General features: G+C 49.2%; 1 protein-coding gene across 1 annotated transcript in view; it reads left to right on the top strand.

Annotated features, from left to right (window-relative positions):
* The window catches only part of LOC144734426 (guanine nucleotide exchange factor DBS-like), a 209,555-nt gene that overhangs the window by 162,186 nt on the left and 30,501 nt on the right, over positions 1–16,868 (top strand). Inside the window, exons 16-19 of the mRNA XM_078616610.1 lie at positions 3,243–3,309; positions 9,671–9,786; positions 15,104–15,173; positions 15,665–15,757. Of these exons, the coding sequence (XP_078472736.1) occupies positions 3,243–3,309; positions 9,671–9,786; positions 15,104–15,173; positions 15,665–15,757 (346 nt within the window). The remainder of the gene's footprint in view (positions 1–3,242; positions 3,310–9,670; positions 9,787–15,103; positions 15,174–15,664; positions 15,758–16,868) is intronic.

The raw sequence follows: 16,868 nt of genomic DNA, 5'->3' as shown, positions 1-16,868 counted from the left end.
TAAACCCCACTACCACCCGACGCAGCCAATTTGTAGGGTTTGTTGCGTAAACAAAGGGTGCACCAACGAGTTACTGCTTCAGCACCACCGGTGTGTTGGAGAGTAAATCCGCAACATTTACAATTCGAGGACGACGTTTCGCTGGTGTTTGCAACCAGCCTCATCGGGCGATTAGCCAGAATTGTGAAGAAGCCGGTCTTAAATTGAGTAAAGGTGATTTATGTCAACACCCAAATTTTTTTATTATAAATAATATTGGTCACGAAAGCCTACGTGTTAAACTGTTACAGAGGTAGCTAGTTTTCAAGAGCAGTGAGTTGATGATCTCAACTCGATGAACTAAAAACTAAAGTATTATTATTATTTTTACCAGGTGAGGCCCACTGAGCCATACATCTCTTTTTCAGAACCGATTTGCCACAAATGATAGCTCAACTAAATGGCTAATCACGTGGGCATTTATACCAGCCAAATACTCTAAATGCACGTTGATTCGAAATGTGTATGGGAAACCGTAGGACCCAGCGAAGAATCCACACAACCACGGGGAGAACATGCAAACCTATAACCACAGACCTGTTCTTCACCTGAGGACAGCTGCTTGCGTTGTGGCCGAAACGTCGTGAGAATTGTATTTTATTATGTAAAATTTGTATTATTTTATTATTTCCCTTCTACGTGAATTTACCGAAAGAACCAACAAGATGAACCCACCCCCTATCAGCCTGAGAGCTCGTGGTCGAGGGGGGTGCCCGGTAGTGTGTGGGCATTCAGCGTTTAACTGTGGGCGTCTGTCAGTGAGTGGAAGGACGGGGGACATCGGGTTACCTGAGCGAGTGATGGGGTCGTACCGCTCACACCAGCTGTTGTTGCTAAATCGAGGCCTGGCTGTAAGGAGAGCCACATGGCAGGGTGACAACAGAGGCTACGAAGAGCCTCGGGCTTCTCCGCTCAAACGAGCTTGACATGAGTTAATACTCACTTTGCTTATAATTATCATCATCATCATGAGCCATGGTCATTTCACTGCTGGATGAAGGCTTGCCCAAGCCACTAACTTTAAACCCACCTAGCTCCTGCACACGAGCTGATTTCTTAACGCCAAGTCACCAGTGGATGTGCTCTCGGATGCTTGACGTTCCTTGGCTGCCATTCCTCATTATTCTTCACCCGTCGGCCGTCATCACGTGGAGTGACGTGTCCTGCCCAAGCCCACTTACTTTTCTTAGCAGTTTGAATGGCGTCCTTAACCTGTCTATGTATGCTGAACTTCTTTCGCGCAGTACGTATAACCATAGTCTTAGGTTTTTTCGGTAAAGTCACGTAGGTAAAAAATTCAAATTATTAAAAAATAAATAAAATAAAAATACAAAAAATCACGACCTTTCAAAGGCAACACAAGCTTCCGTCTTCAGGTGGAACCGTCACAGCACGCTTGCTGTATCAAGTAATTACGGTCGGAATCGAACAGCAAGCGTGCTGTGACGGTTCCACTTGAAGACGGAAGCTTGTGTTGCCTCCGAAACGTCGTGATTTTTTATTTTATTTTAATTTTATTTGTATTAATTTTTATTTTTATTTTTTACCTACGTGACTTTACCGAAAAAACCTAAGAATATCAATCCTTGCAGTCACGAAAGCTTCAAATCTAGAATTAAGGTCGTATAGCCGACCGTGCTAATCGGAGGTGCGGGGAAGGACAACAAACTGAACACAAACTGCAGTTCTAAGGAAATTAGTTTTCACATCTGGATTTAAAAGTGCATAGCTCCCAGTGGCTTACGAATATCGGAAGGAAGAGCGTTCCAGATAGCCACAGAAGCGCATCTGAGAGCGTGCGTTGCGGTGGCCGCCTTTGTTGGATGGCCAGCCAAAAGCTGCTTGACGAGGTCAGCGAGGTATTGTGATTAATGTGTGGCAAGCACTGTGTGTGTATGTTCTCTATTCCACGTGTTCCTCTGTTTGTCACTCAGAGAAATTGCAGGCAAGCAGCTTTGTACGCTTCTTGACACATTTTTCAACTTTTGCCCTGTTTCTGAACCATATGTCATAGCAGGTAGCACTGTACCCGAACTTCCTGTACACATACAGTCTACTCAAAGGGAAGTGCTGGTCTCCATTGACACAACTGAGCCAGTGGTGGAAATTCCACATTCCTATGTCGGGAGCAAGTCTGCATAGCAAGGGGTTGGATTACTGATGAACCTTGTTGACGGATGGGATTTGAACTTGCCAATTCTGAGTGGAACGTTCTGACCACAGACATGGCACGATTTAATAATGCGTGCGTATCTCAGAGTTAAATCTAGCCAGGTGGCACTGCTGATGGAGACATAGGACCCACAATCCCTAAGGATCTAAGTTCTCAATCCAGTCAAAAGATCCACTCTTGCGACCAGCTCGGTTAATTTTGTTCAACAAAGTTTTGTTCAACAAAATGAGCGACGGAAAAATACTCGCTGACGAAATGTTTTTAATTTTATGGATTGTACTTAAATGTATTAAGTGTGATTAACTTTTAACGTCAGGCTCTATCTGTGCGGCAGCATCTGTGGGTGCCGCGGTGGTGAGACAATAAACTTTCTCGCCTGGTATGCAGGAGGTCGTGGCTTCCATTCCGACCCTGACACCTCTTGTATATTTGGAGTTTGCATGTTCTCCCCATGGTCGCGTGAATGTTTCTCTGGGCCCTTCGGTTTTTCCCTCCACGTGTAAAATAAACGTGCCTTTAATGTATTTGGCTGCTATAAATGTCCACGTGATAAGCCACTTCTTTGAACTAACATTTGTGATGGCCAGATTGCTTCTGAGAAAGAGCGATAGGGCTATGTATATTGTTTATTGTTCAATTTGAATCACAGCTCCTATGATTACTGTCGTTACATTGTTTTTATAGCTTTATTTTGGTGATTTAAAAACATATGGTGAATCTAAATCGTCGTATGGTTGTTATTGTTGACTTGCACCACATTGGGATTTTTGCACACGGCGTTTTAATACTTTTTTTTTTAATATTTGCTGGTTTATTCCAGGATGTTTCTGTTACGCGTCGTCGCTTTAAGATGTTTCTGTGTTCATATTTTGTTTGTTGCGTTTGCACCCGACTTAAAGAGCCGCATGGCTCACAGGGCTATACCTAATAAATGAAACTTGAAAACTTAGTGGGCCTTACCTGGTCATTTTTCTTCGCTAGTTTTAAGAGTGTGTCTAATGCACTGCCTCTCTGCCCGTTTCTTCCGTAGGCACATCATGAACGAGCTCATGGAAACCGAGAGAGCGTATGTGGAAGAGCTTCTCTGCATAATTGAGGTGAAAAATCCCCCTCGCTTTATAAAACGCAGAGATACAAAGCGAAACGTCGCACGACAATGCTCACCGGGGTTGCGTGAGTCTCCCTGGGGACATTGAACGTCTGCTGGTTGTTGTCATTTGCACGGTAATCATACTACTACACCACTGAGGTGAAAGTTCATTTGGTCAACCAGGTAAGAATACTCAGGAGACCAGGATAAGTCAAGTTTGCTTCTGGGACCGAGATAATCTGTAAACATTTTATTCTCCTCTCTTCCGGTATTTGTGAGATATTCTTCTTTAGATTTTTCGGTCAGAATTCCGAAGTAAAATACGTGTCGTACACCCTCTACCACCCGACGCAGCCAGTGAATAAAGTTGTCATGTCCACGCACGTGCCAATTAATTACCATTTGAGCAGCACACTCACCGTTTCTTTGGCTAGCCATCGAACAAAGATGGTCACTGCATCGCGCGCTTTCAGATGCGCTTCTGCGGCCATCTGGAACGCTCTTCCTTCCGATATTAGGAAGCCACTGGAGCTATGCACTTTTCAATCGAGATCAAAAACGTAATTTCTTCAGAACTTATTTTTGTGTTTAGTTCGTTGTCCTTCCCCCGCACCTGCGATTAGCACGGTTGGCTACGTACGGTACCAAAGGAGTTCAACGTACACACGCACACTGGTGGTGTGTCTGAGAGCAGTCCATAACATGTAACAACTTGGTCGTACTCAAATTGTAAACGTTGTGGATTTACTCTCCAACACACCGGTGCGCTGTGCTAGTAACGAATTGGCACGTTCTGTTCACGTGACAAACCCTTTACTGATTGGCTGCGTCGGGTGGTGGCGGGTTTAACAACACATTTATTTGTACGCGATCTCACCCCAAAAAAGAAACCTCTATTATGAACGCGTTCTATGTTGTCTATCACTCATAACAAGAGAATCGCTCGTGCGTTGGATTACACCTGCGCCTCGATTGACCCGCTGTCGCCGTTCACACGGACAGTTCAAGCTTCTGTGTAGATTTGCGTTCATTATCAGCGCTGGGAAATGACCAGCGGCATTTAGTGATTCTTTACTAGCAATTGCGAATAACTGATGGTCAAAGTGGGTGTGTTTGCCTAGGCATTAGAATGTAAATGTATTTTTAGCAAGCTTTACTAATCATCGCAAGGGCTTATGACGGCGCATGCTGTCAGTTGCACAGGACGGGATTTCAATGAACTGCGCAAATGTCGTGCACGCAGCGATCCGACACTTTCAGTTGCTCGCAGCAACAGCGTTCACCCATTGAATGGACGATAGCAGAGATCTTTAGCCTCTGCAAATGCAGCAAAGTACAAAGACGCAACAGCAATAATGCAGACCGCGGTCACAAAGGTAACTGCTCTCGCGATAATCTTCGAAAATCACTCGCTTATTGTGTGTCGTGAAATATGATCACGCGGGAGACCGTACTAATTACACAGCTTCTGACTAATACACAGTCACTCGAGCTGCATGCATCTTGTTCATAATAACTCTGAAAATATATTTAAGACCGGGAGCCAGAGCAGAGCCTCACCATTCTGGCGAATTGCCCGATGATGCTGGATGCAATTACTCAAAAAAAATTGTAAATGTTGTGGTTTCACGCTTCAACACACTGGTGGGCTAAAGCAGTGAACTATTTGTCTTTTGTCAACGTGACACTTTTTTTGCTGATTGGCCGTGTCGGGTGGTGGAGGGTTATGACACATTTATAAATAACGCGATCTAAACCCAAAAACGTTGATTATGAATATATCAAGGATACAGACATTTTTGATCTTGCTTACGTTATGACGCTAAGAGGATGCACATTTTCTTGATGAATCCCTGCAGTCATGAAAGCTTTAAATCGAAAAAGATGCACATTCTTCCACGCAGTAAATGTTTTTTTGGGCAATTAATAGCGCCGATTGGAATTAAAAAAAAATTGTTAGCCCACTGACAACTCAGCTTGCGGATGATAAAAAGGAAACTTGCCGATGCTGAGCCTGCAGCATTTCACCACAAAGTTGATTTTCCAAGTGACGGTTCCACGTAGCTCCTTGGACAAAACTGTTCCTATGGGGACACTTTGCCGAACACTCCTTCCCCGCTTTGTTACCACATTACACCCTCACAAACCGACACGATGTGTGCTTCATAATCAACTTTTTGGGTTTAGATCGCGTTATTTATAAATGTGTCGTAACCCTCCACCACCCGACACGGCCAATCGGTAAAAAAGTGTCACGTTGACAAAAGACAAATAGTTCACTACTTTAGCCCACCGGTGTGTTGAAGAGTGAAACCACAACATTTCCAAAATTTTTTTTTAAATGTTGTGGTTTCACGCTTCAACACACCGGTGGGCTAAAGCAGTGAACTATTTGTCTTTTGTCAACGTGACACTTTTTTACTGATTGGCCGTGTCGGGTGGTGGAGGTTTACGACACATTTATAAATAACGCGATCTAAACCCAAAAACGTTTATTATGAATAATATTGGTCGCGAAAGCCTACATGTTAAACTGACAATGTGTGCTATAGTGCAGGGCGTCTTGGCAGCTGCGTCCTGTCTCTGCAGGACTTGTATCATAATAATGATACAGCTATCAACAATTCAGTGTATTGGGCATGCGTGCCGTTCATATAGCACGGGGCTATTATGAAATGAGGACGCTGGTGAGTTGAAAACCGATTTTAGTTTCGCTTAACACGTAGGCTTTCTCTACCAATATCATACAGGTTTTTTTGGGTTCGGTTGCGTAAATATATAAATCTGTCGTTAAACCCGCCACCACCCGCCACCGCCAATTAGTAAGGTTTGTCACGTAAACAGAACGTGCAGATTCGCTACTAGTACGGCACGCCGGTGTGTTGGAGAGCAAATGCACAACATTGGCTGCCGCCTGATGATGCGAGTTTTAATTACCGGTGAAACGTCCATACTATATTCGATGAACAGTTATTTCGGTTAACAGTGGTGGAACGGATTTTAAACGTTAACGGAGGGACTAATTTATTTGTACGCTCGTCGCCGTTGTTTTTGTTGTATCCTTTATTTAACCGAAAAGTGACGGTGGATTAATACGGCCGCGGTAATAACCAGGGCGGCCTGCCGGACTCGAACTGGGAAATTCTGAGACGATAGGGGCGAAGGCGCTGCCGCTGCGCCCTGTCACCAGCACAGATTGCGTGTTTGGGGTGGTGACGTTATACTGACCCTATTATGTTCCTATCATTCTTTGCAGGAATCGGGATTATTGTATTGTTGATTCCCACGAAAGGCCATTAAAACACGATCATTTGAATGGCATTCCAACTGTACGCAGGAGAATGTCGAATCCATTGCGACTCTATTGTCAATCTGGCCGTGTCGACCAGATTTGCTGATTCAATCTATTGCACTGCTCTCGACCGCAAAATAGATCTCGTGGAAGAGTAGGCCAAATACCCTCCAGAAGCAACTCTCTAGAGCTCCCCAAGGACATCCGTGAAAGAGTGCTTCACAGCTCATCGGATTCCTCCTCCAGCCTAAATCAAGAATCTTCTGATTCTCTGGCAGAGGCCCTTCCACGAGCGGTGGCACGAGCGAGCACTTGCAGGGCTGCACCTTTTGCTGCAACGGAGCCGCGGCGTGCTCAGTGGAAAAAAAACACGCAAACACCGCGCTCGCGTGAGATGCTCGCCTCGGGGAAAGGGGCCGAAACTCACGGTGACTTTTTGCCGACGGAGACATCGGAAGCGAGGTTGCGCCTGAAATCAGAGGGGAGAGAGAGAGAGGAAACAGCAACCTTCACGCAGCGGTACATTCGCCAAGGTTGGGGCCGAACGCCGGTGAACCGCCTCTCAGTGAGCACCGCTGTCAAAGAAACAGCTTGAACCTACGGCGTGGATTCAACGCTTTCTTTTGTGTCGCCGTTCCAAAAGTCGAGTTTCTTCTCTCGGCATGGACGTGCACTCAGATTCTTTTGCACTGTACGTAGCCAACCGTGCAAAAGTTGGAGGAGCGCCACGCGAAAGAAGAAGACGAAAACCTGCATTTGTCAAAGTGGGAAATCGGTCCCCCAATATTATTCTGGACGCTGTTAACAAAGACATTTCCCGGTGTCACCTGTTCCCTTTTTTTATCTACTAAACACGATCGTTTTTTTTTGTTACCTCGAGAAACACGTAAAGTTCCTCGAAATGAAAAGGGTTCTACACTTCGTACCGTAAACATTATCCGAGGTTTGATTAATACGCCGGAGGGCACTGAGTGCGCATTCCTCCGTCCGGTAGCAACATCGGACAAAACGCTGGCAACAACTTTGCGTGCAGCTCGTCGCTGGCAACGCAGGAGGCATTTCTCCCAAGTAAACAGCGTGCGAACGCCGAGCGCGGCGATTAGATTAGCGTCGGTGCCACTTTTCTATTCCTGCAACGTGTTCGGGAGCTAAGTGCCAATGTCGAGGTCTTCCTGCCACTACAGGAGGGCTTCAGGAGAGAGTTTGCGTGGCTTTAGCTGTTTCCTCCTCCGTTGAAGGAGCGCAGATTACAGGGGTTGACTGTACGGCCCATAGTTTGGGTCGCAAGGCCACAATCGCACCACTGTCGCCTGTCTTTAATTTTACATTCGTGAAGGAGATGTGCGCATCGGCCTTTTGATTTTTTGGCTGACCATCGAACAGAGACGGTCACCGCATCGCGCGCCTTCAGGTGCGCTTCTGTGGCCGTCTGGAACGCTCTTCCTTCCGATGTTAGGAAGCCACTGGAGCTGTGCACTTTTAAATCTAGATTGAAAACGAATTTGTTTAGAACTGCTGTTTGTGTTCGGTTTGTTGTCTTTCCCCGCACCTCCGATTAGCACGGTTGGTTATACGTGCTGCGCAAAAGAAGTTCAGCATACATAGACAGGTTAAGGACGCCATTCAAACTGCTAAGAAAAGTAAGTGGGCTTGGGCAGGACACGTCGCTCCAGGGGGTGACGGCCGACGGGTCAAGAATAAGCAACGGCAACCAAGCAACGTGAAGCATCCGAGAGCACATCCACTGGTGAATTGGCGTTAAGAAATCAGCTCATGTGCAGGAGCTAGGTGCTTTTGTCTTCGAGGAGGATGAGAACGATGACACACAAAGCCAGGAGGACGTCCCCGTCGTTCCGCTCTGTTCACCATCGTGGGTGGGAGATGGTGGTGGCCTCCTCGTAGAGTGAGATGTGTGCACGCGTGTTGAACCTCACAGCGGCACCACCTGTCACGTGTTTTCGTGTCACCGGGCAGCGACGCCTGTAAGTTGGGCGTCTAACCAAGGAGACGGAGTGATTAAATTGATCTCATGTGCATGTATGTTGAACTTCTTTCGCACCGTGCGGAGCCAACCGTGCTAATCGGAGGTGCTAGGTGGATTGCCATACTGCATATCGTGGTCTCAATGAGCCCAATCTTGATATCAAATACAAAAAAAGGATTAGGCCAAATAGGAACGACTCAACTGAATTGGAATGGAAATCGGTGACCTTGCAGGCAGTGACATTTGAGCGCGCAAATTCAATATTTCCACTTGTGTGTTACATCTTGACGGCGTTATCGCTGGACGATAAGGTTATCCACGTGGCATTTCAGTTGCATGCTTCTCGGACGATTCACACAGGAGTGTCTTGCTGCGCTGGTGCCTTGACTTGACATTTTAAGGAAACAGTGTATTTGACCTCATTCAGTGAGTTATATTCAGCCAAGGCCCATTGAACGCCCGACGCTCTTGTTGAATGGAGATGCCACAAAGCCATGAGGGCCACGATGTCAATGATCGTGAGTTTCAGGAAGCGGCGCCTTTAAATGTCATCGGCTTGCTCTCGTTCTGGACACAAATATGTTTGATTTGACAATAGGCAAGTGAGCGATCTTTGCGCGTCACGTTTACGTTGCTCAAACATTTGATAGAGACGCGGACTGTTGTCATTCATGGCGTGGATGGTGAGCGTGCCACACATCTTATGTGTTGCACGCGTGCATGTCGATAACAGCGGCCACCACGATTGGTTTACTGACTGCCGTCTCATTCATTTACTGACTCCCATCACAACTCATTCATTTACTGACTCCCATTACAACTCATTCATTTACTGACTCCCATTACAACTCATTCATTTACTGACTCCCATTACAACTCATTCCTTTACTGACTCCCATCACAACTAATTCCTTTACTGACTCCCATCACAACTCATTCTATTACCGACCCCCATTACATCTCACCGGGGTCGATAAAATGGGTTCGACTTTGTGCGCCCCGGGGTTTCCGAAACGGCAGAGGAGCCTCAACGCTCATCGCCCGTCCAACGTCTTCGCTCGTGGCTTGCCAACGCTGTCGGTGCCTTTGCAGGGCTACGCGAACCACTTCGAGGACCCGGAGATGGAGTGCCTCATCCCGGCTCAGCTGCGAAACAAGACGGAGGCGCTTTTCGGCAACTTGCCGGAAATTTACTCCTTCCACAACAGGTTTGAGAGCGCACCGCTCGGCAAGCAGACGGTGACTCGCATGCGGTCGTGCCCCGGCAACTCGCGCGACAGCTGTCGATTTCGCGCCAGCCACTCGCTCACCAGCGGGCAATCGCCTCTTCATCACTCTTCTATCGCTACTACTACCGTCGTTTACTCGCCCCATGAACATCCGCGAATTGATTCCTCCACTCAATCTCTGTGAATGTACATTTGTACAGTCAACTTCTTTCGCACCGTACGTAGCCAACCGTGCTAATCGGAGGTGTGGGGGAAGGACATTAAGACACTGACCCTTCCACCGTGTGCATCCACCACACTGCAGGTCACAGCAACTCACCCACCCACTCACTCACCGGCTAATCACACTGCGGCCACAACAACTCACCCACCCACTCACTCACCGGCTCACCACACTGCAGGTCACAGCAACTCACCCACCCACTCACCCACCCACTCACCACACTGCAGGTCACAACAACCCACCCACCCACCCACTCACCCACCCACCCACTCACTCACCAACTCATCACACTGCAGGTCACAACAACTCACCCACCCACCCACTCACCCACCCACCCACTCACCCACCCACTCATCACACTGCAGGTCACAACAACTCACCCACCCACTCACTCACCCACTCACCACACTGCAGGGGTCACAACAACTCACCCACCCACCCACTCACCCACCCACTCACCCACCCACTCATCACACTGCAGGTCACAACAACTCACCCACCCACTCACTCACCCACTCACCACACTGCAGGGGTCACAACAACTCACCCACCCACTCACTCACCCACCCACTCACCCACCCACTCATCACACTGCAGGTCACAACAACTCACCCACCCACTCACCCACCCACTCATCACACTGCAGGTCACAACAACTCACCCACCCACTCACCCACCCACTCACCCACCCACTCATCACACTGCAGGTCACAACAACTCACCCACCCACTCACCCACCCACTCACCCACCCACTCATCACACTGCAAGTCACAACAACTCACCCACTCACTCACTTACCCACTCACCCACCCACTCATCACACTGCAGGTCACAACAACTCACCAACCCACCCACCCACTCACCCACCCACTCATCACACTGCAGGTCACAACAACTCACCCACCCACCCACTCACCCACCCACTCACCCACCCACTCACCCACCCACTCATCACACTGCAGGTCACAACAACTCACCCACCCACCCACTCACCCACCCACTCACCCACCCACTCACCCACCCACTCATCACACTGCAGGTCACAACAACTCACCCACCCACCCATTCACCCACCCACTCACCCACCCACTCACCCACCCACTCATCACACTGCAGGTCACAACAACTCACCCACCCACCCACTCACCCACCCACTCACCCACCCACTCACCCACCCACTCATCACACTGCAGGTCACAACAACTCACCCACCCTACTCTCGGAGCGCTGCTCACATGCTCCGAAATCTCACCGGAGTTTAGTCGATCGGCGGGACGTGTGATGAAGTCAAAGTGTGTGGTACTCTCACCTCTTTCAACCAGGCTTGGGGAAGAGGTGGCAGTAAAATAGGCCAAGTACCCCTCTACAAGGGCTGTCTAGAGCTGCCTCTGGTGGAGGTCCTTCTACCAGCAGCGGCCGAGCAAACAATTGCACGGCATGAAACTTTCCACCATCCCCTCCCCTCCGCCAGTTATATGGACGACACGGGCTTTTGCAAAACACGGATCGGACCCCAAGGAGGCAACGTGGGCGTGACACCGTGGCGCTGCTGCCTGCTGGGCAAATCTCTCCTCGGCGAGAGAAATTAAATTTGGATCATCTCGAAACGCTTCTGCTGCGCTGGCTGCGTTGCTTGCCCAAGGCGTCACGTCCTAGCTACTTCGCGCGTTCACGCCACCGTTGACAAGTAGCAGTGGTGTGCAATGATAAATTCGCACTGCGATGGCGTTCAGAAATACCGAGTCATCTTCGCGCGCTCGTGTGCTCGAGGGCGCGCGTGTAATTGCGTGTGTCCGTTCACAGGTGTCGGGGATTGGCGGTGCAGCGGTTATCGCTACGCTGCGCGACAAACCCGGCCACCCGAGTTCGATTCCCGCTCACGGCCAACACGAGTGACGATTTTCTGAACCGGTCCTGGGCCTCCCCTAGGTTGACTCAGCCTCAAATGAGAACCTTGGTGCGGTGTGTAAACATTGCCTCTGGGGAGACAAAGGCGGTCGGACGTGGTGTTGGCCACCCACCCCCTCGTGTGCCTTGCAGGCCTTCATAGGTGCTCGCTAACAGCACTTTCCCCAACAGGACGTTAAGGCTACACAGGGGTTCTTTGTATTTGTCCCCGCTGGTATTGGGGAGTGGTGGTGCAGCGGTTAGCGTGCTGCGCTATGAACCCGGCCACCCGAGTTCGATTCCAATAACAGTGGCAGTGAATATTTGAACCAGTTATGGACCTCCCCTAGGTCGACCCAGCCTTAAATTGGCATCTGGTGCGGTGTGTAAACGTCAGCACTGAGGAGTCAAGCAGCCGGGCGTGGTATTGGCAACCCTCTCCCCCTGCGTGCCATGCCGTTCTTCATAGGTGCTCGCTAACAGCACTTGCCACAACAGTCTGATAAATGCTACGTGTTTTACTGGTAGGAACCTTCTGGTTACACCAGCCCACAGGGGATTATTGTGTCCGTCCGTCCGTCGTGAAGGGAGGGGCTGGGTGGGGATTGAGGGGCTGGGTGGGGAGGGGCTGGGTGGGGGGTAGGAGGGGTGGGGCTGGGTGGGGAGGGGCTGGTCACCCCGTGGTGCCCTTATAAAACTCAACGTTTAACCTACTCACGCCGGCTTGTGCCCGCCCTCACAGTCGGCCATATTTGCGGAATACACCACGCCGCCGTTGACCCTGGCCATTGACCGAGAAACCCAACGTTCCTACCAGCTCCCTCCGCAGGAATGTGTTTTGTCTTTGTGTGTGTGTCATTGTCAGTGTGTGAGAGTGCGAGTGAGTGTCACTCTGACATTGCCGAGGTCTGTGGGACGTTGAATTCCACAAATGTCATAACCAAGGCAGAATGAATCATCAGCACCCAATGTGTTTATGTGGATTCATCTGCCAGGGTGAGCACACGTGTAGCAGTCAGCGCACTGCGCTACGAACCCGCTGACCCGAGTTCGATTCCCGCTCACGGCCAACACCAGTGACGATTATCTGAACCGGTCCTGGGTCTCCTCGCCTAGGTCCACTCAACCTCAAATGAGTACCTGGGTGCGGTGTGTAAACGTCACCACTCGGGAGACGTGGTGCTGGCCACCCACCCCCTCGCGCGCAGTGCCAGGCCTTCACAGGCGCTCGCTAACAGCACTTGCCCCAAAAGTCTGTTCAAGGCTATAGGGGTGATCTTTGTCTTGGTGCATCTGCTCACCATCTCAGTCAGTCAACCCATGGCAACCTGGCTCTGTGCCGTGGCCTCCTGCCAGCGGGCCTTCGTCACTTCACGGTGGCCTCAAGTTGCACATGGCCTGGCACAAGCGTCGTGGTGACATCACCGTGACTTAGTGGCGCACGGCGGAGGCTGTTGTTGTTGTTGTTTGTTGGTGTCGGAGCACACCACCACCACCACCACGTGACCCCAAGTCTGCTGAAGGCAACAGCAGCAGGGATTGTTATCCTTGTTGACATATTGCTTTGCCAATGGTGGGTAAACAAAAGCTCTATACGCTCAGGGGCAACGCCAATGATGCTAAAATGTAAAAAATGTAATCGCCGATCTGCTTGGGAATTGGCCCTTCATGTGCTGTGAAGAAAGGCCATTTCTCACCCTGTTAGGGCAGCGTTATTGGTGGATGCGCGTTTCTCCTTGTCGTACGTTCTGTGTATGCGTGTACTGGACGTGAAATTGTTTTGTTCGTAATTGCTGGACATTAGAAGCCACCCTTGAGACGTGCACGTTTGGACTGTACCATTACTCCAGGGCTCAGCTTACACTGGCTGTCACTGAAACACTCCAGCTAACCACCCCCCTCCCCCCTCCATAACCTAACAATGAAACGATGGCACAGTCCAAAGCACATGGTCACGCATACATGTTGTGTTGCAGCTGATTGTTGTGAAATGTACCACAGTACATAGTCACAAAAGCCATGGTCAATCCACTGCTGGATGGAGGCCTCCCCAAGCCATTTGTGTTTAGTTTTTTGTCCCTCCACCCCACCCTGCGCCTCCCAATTAGTACGGTTGGCTACGTACGGTGTGAAAGAAGTTCAACGTACATCACCATCTCTCACAGTTCTGCGGAGTAAGATCTACTCGGCGCCCGCGTACGAGTTGATTTCATTTTGCTCCATCTCCTCCATGGGCATGCCCGTTGACTCGTTCCAAATCTTGGCTGCCAATCGATCATCATTATTGGGTTGGCGTGGTAACGAAATGTTTGCTACCTCGCCTAGTATGGAGGAGGGCGTGGGTTTGATCCTGACCCTGACGCCTGCTCTATATTTGGAGTTTGCGTGTCTTTCTCCCCGTTCTTTCTCTCGGGGTCCCGCGGTGTTACCCTCCACATTTACAATCGACGTGCGCTAATTGTTTTTTTACCCTTTTATCTGGCAACAAAACTGACACCTTTTTTTTTTACAAGGAGTCATGTTTGCATAGACCACAATACCTGCATCCATCATGTGTTGCGCCCGAAACGTCGTGATTTATTTTATTTTCTACCCACGTGACGTTACCGAAAGAACCAAAGAGTATGGATTCCTGCAGTCACGAAAGCTTCAAATCAAGATATAAATGCGTCGTTAAAACCCACCCTGTGGCGGCGGGTTTTAACGACACATTTATATTTACGCGATCTAACCCAAAAACCTCTATTATGGACCTTTTACATCTTTTAATAGTCTGGATGACGTCATTAAGCTACACATGTTATCGAATCCATGTGTTCCTATTTCTGTCCCTACGCGTGCATCTCTCCCACGAATATATGCCCGCCGTGGACTGCAGGAAAGTTGCTAAAGCAGCCACACAAACTGGGTTGCCGAAGTTGTTCATTCTTATAATTATAAGAATACATGTATATAAAGTTGCAGCGTTTATTAACGGTCTTAATAAATTCCTAAGATATCGATTCTTCCACGCGTGGTTCAATGCGTGTAACGTACACATTGCTTTAAATCGACGTTTCCTCACGGTGACGACGATGAAAGCCGCGGCGTCGTCCGTTCGTCCGGACTTCTGTGCGAAAAAGAGCTTCGTAGCTCTTCGGATTTTTCTCAGGCTAAATAAAGATTACGATTCTGTCTCTTTGCAGCGTGTTCTTGCGCGAGCTGGAAGCGTACGTTGACCAACCGGAGCTCATCGGAAGGTGCTTCCTTCAAAGAGTGAGTGCAATGTGGGGGGGGGGGGGGGGTAGGTGGGGGTGGCAGTACAGAAAGTGGGGCTGCTGGACAGTTTGTACGGCCGATTATTGATCGGTAGCTCCTCGTTAGGTGTGGGTTCTCTCCAGGTGGCAGAGTTCCTTCCCACTCGGTGAAGTGGCTCAAAGAAGCGGGGAGAATGGGGGCACCACGGATGCCGAGATGTTAATCACCTCGCCGGGTATACAAGAGGTCGTGGGTTCGATCCCGACCCCCGATGCCTGTGTATTTGGAGATTGTGTGTTGGACTGAAATCGTGAAAAATGTAATTGCCCGTAATGTCAGCCTATTATTTAGTACCCATTTTTATTTATGTATGCAGCATACGTATAACGCATTCATCATCACGCGGCGTCGATGACAGTCGTGTGAGAGTGTGGGGTGTTTGTTGTTGTTGTTGATTTTGTGAATTTGTGCTTTTTTCTTCTTCTTCTGCTGATCTATTCCCAACGCAGAAAGAAGACTTCCAGATTTACGAGAAGTACTGCCAGAACAAGCCCCGCTCGGAGGCCGTGTGGAGGCAGTTCGCCGATGCCGCTTTCTTCCAGGTGCCCACGTCACGAGCATCGGCATCACCGTGGCCCACATTCGCTCCTCGCCTTCCCCTCGTAGCCGCAGCAGCAGCCGCAGCAGCCGCTTGTGGCTAAGCCATCGAACAAAGACGGTGGCCACCGCATCGCGTGGCGCTTTCAGACATGCTTCTGCGGCCATCTGGAACGCTGGTTACTTCGATATTAGGAAGCTACTGGAGGCAATGCACTTTGAAAGCGTCTACATTGAGAACTCATTTATTTAAAACTGCTTTTTGTGTTTAGTTCGTGGTAATCTCCGATTAGCACGGTTGGCTATGTACAGTGCGAAAGAAGTTCAATATACATACAGTTAGACTTCTCCACAAATCTGGCTGTCGCCTGATGAAGCTAGTTGTAATTACTGGCAAAACGTTGTACTCAGATTGTAAATGTTGTGCCTTGGCTCTCCAACACACCGGTGTGCTGTACTCGTGACGAATTGGCCACGTTCTGTTTACGTGACAACCCTTACTAGTTGGCTGTGTTGGGTGGTGGCAGTTTTTAACGACACATTTATATATTTACGCGATCCAACCCAAAAAACCCACTACTATGGATACATAAATTCCCAATGCTCTTGTCACGATCGACGGGATCTGATGACCCACTGCCACGCAACTCCTTCCACTTCTAAATGGCCCGCAAAACAATATTTGTCCGTCCACTTGCAAGAATTTTGGCCGCGCCAATTGGGTGCCAGAGGAGGCAACGTTCATGAGGCCTGCCCACTGTCGTCGCTGTGTTCCCAATGGCAGGGAGCTCAAGTCACTTCTGTTATGGCATCTTTATATTCCAGGGGCGCCACGGTGAAGAGATGTTAACTACCTCGCCCGGTATGCAGGGGGTCGTGGGTTCGATCCCGACCCTGAGTTTGCGTGTCTCTCTCTCCTCGTGATAGCGTAGATTTTTTTTTTCTCCAGTTCCTCCGGTATATCCCTCCACATTTAGAACGAGTATTTGGCCGCGATAGATTTTGCACGCGATAAGCCGCCTCGTTGAGTAATAATTCATGGCCAGGTCACTTCTGAAAAATAGCTACGTAGCTCAGTGGGCCTCATCTGTTCAAATAAAAAAAACACTGCAGACC

This window comes from Lampetra planeri, chromosome 51, assembly GCF_965212315.1.
Source record: "Lampetra planeri chromosome 51, kcLamPlan1.2.h2, whole genome shotgun sequence".
Classification (NCBI taxonomy): Eukaryota; Metazoa; Chordata; class Hyperoartia; order Petromyzontiformes; family Petromyzontidae; genus Lampetra; species Lampetra planeri.
The sequence above is the reverse complement of the archived record's forward strand: the minus strand, read 5'-3'. Positions and strand labels throughout refer to the sequence as shown.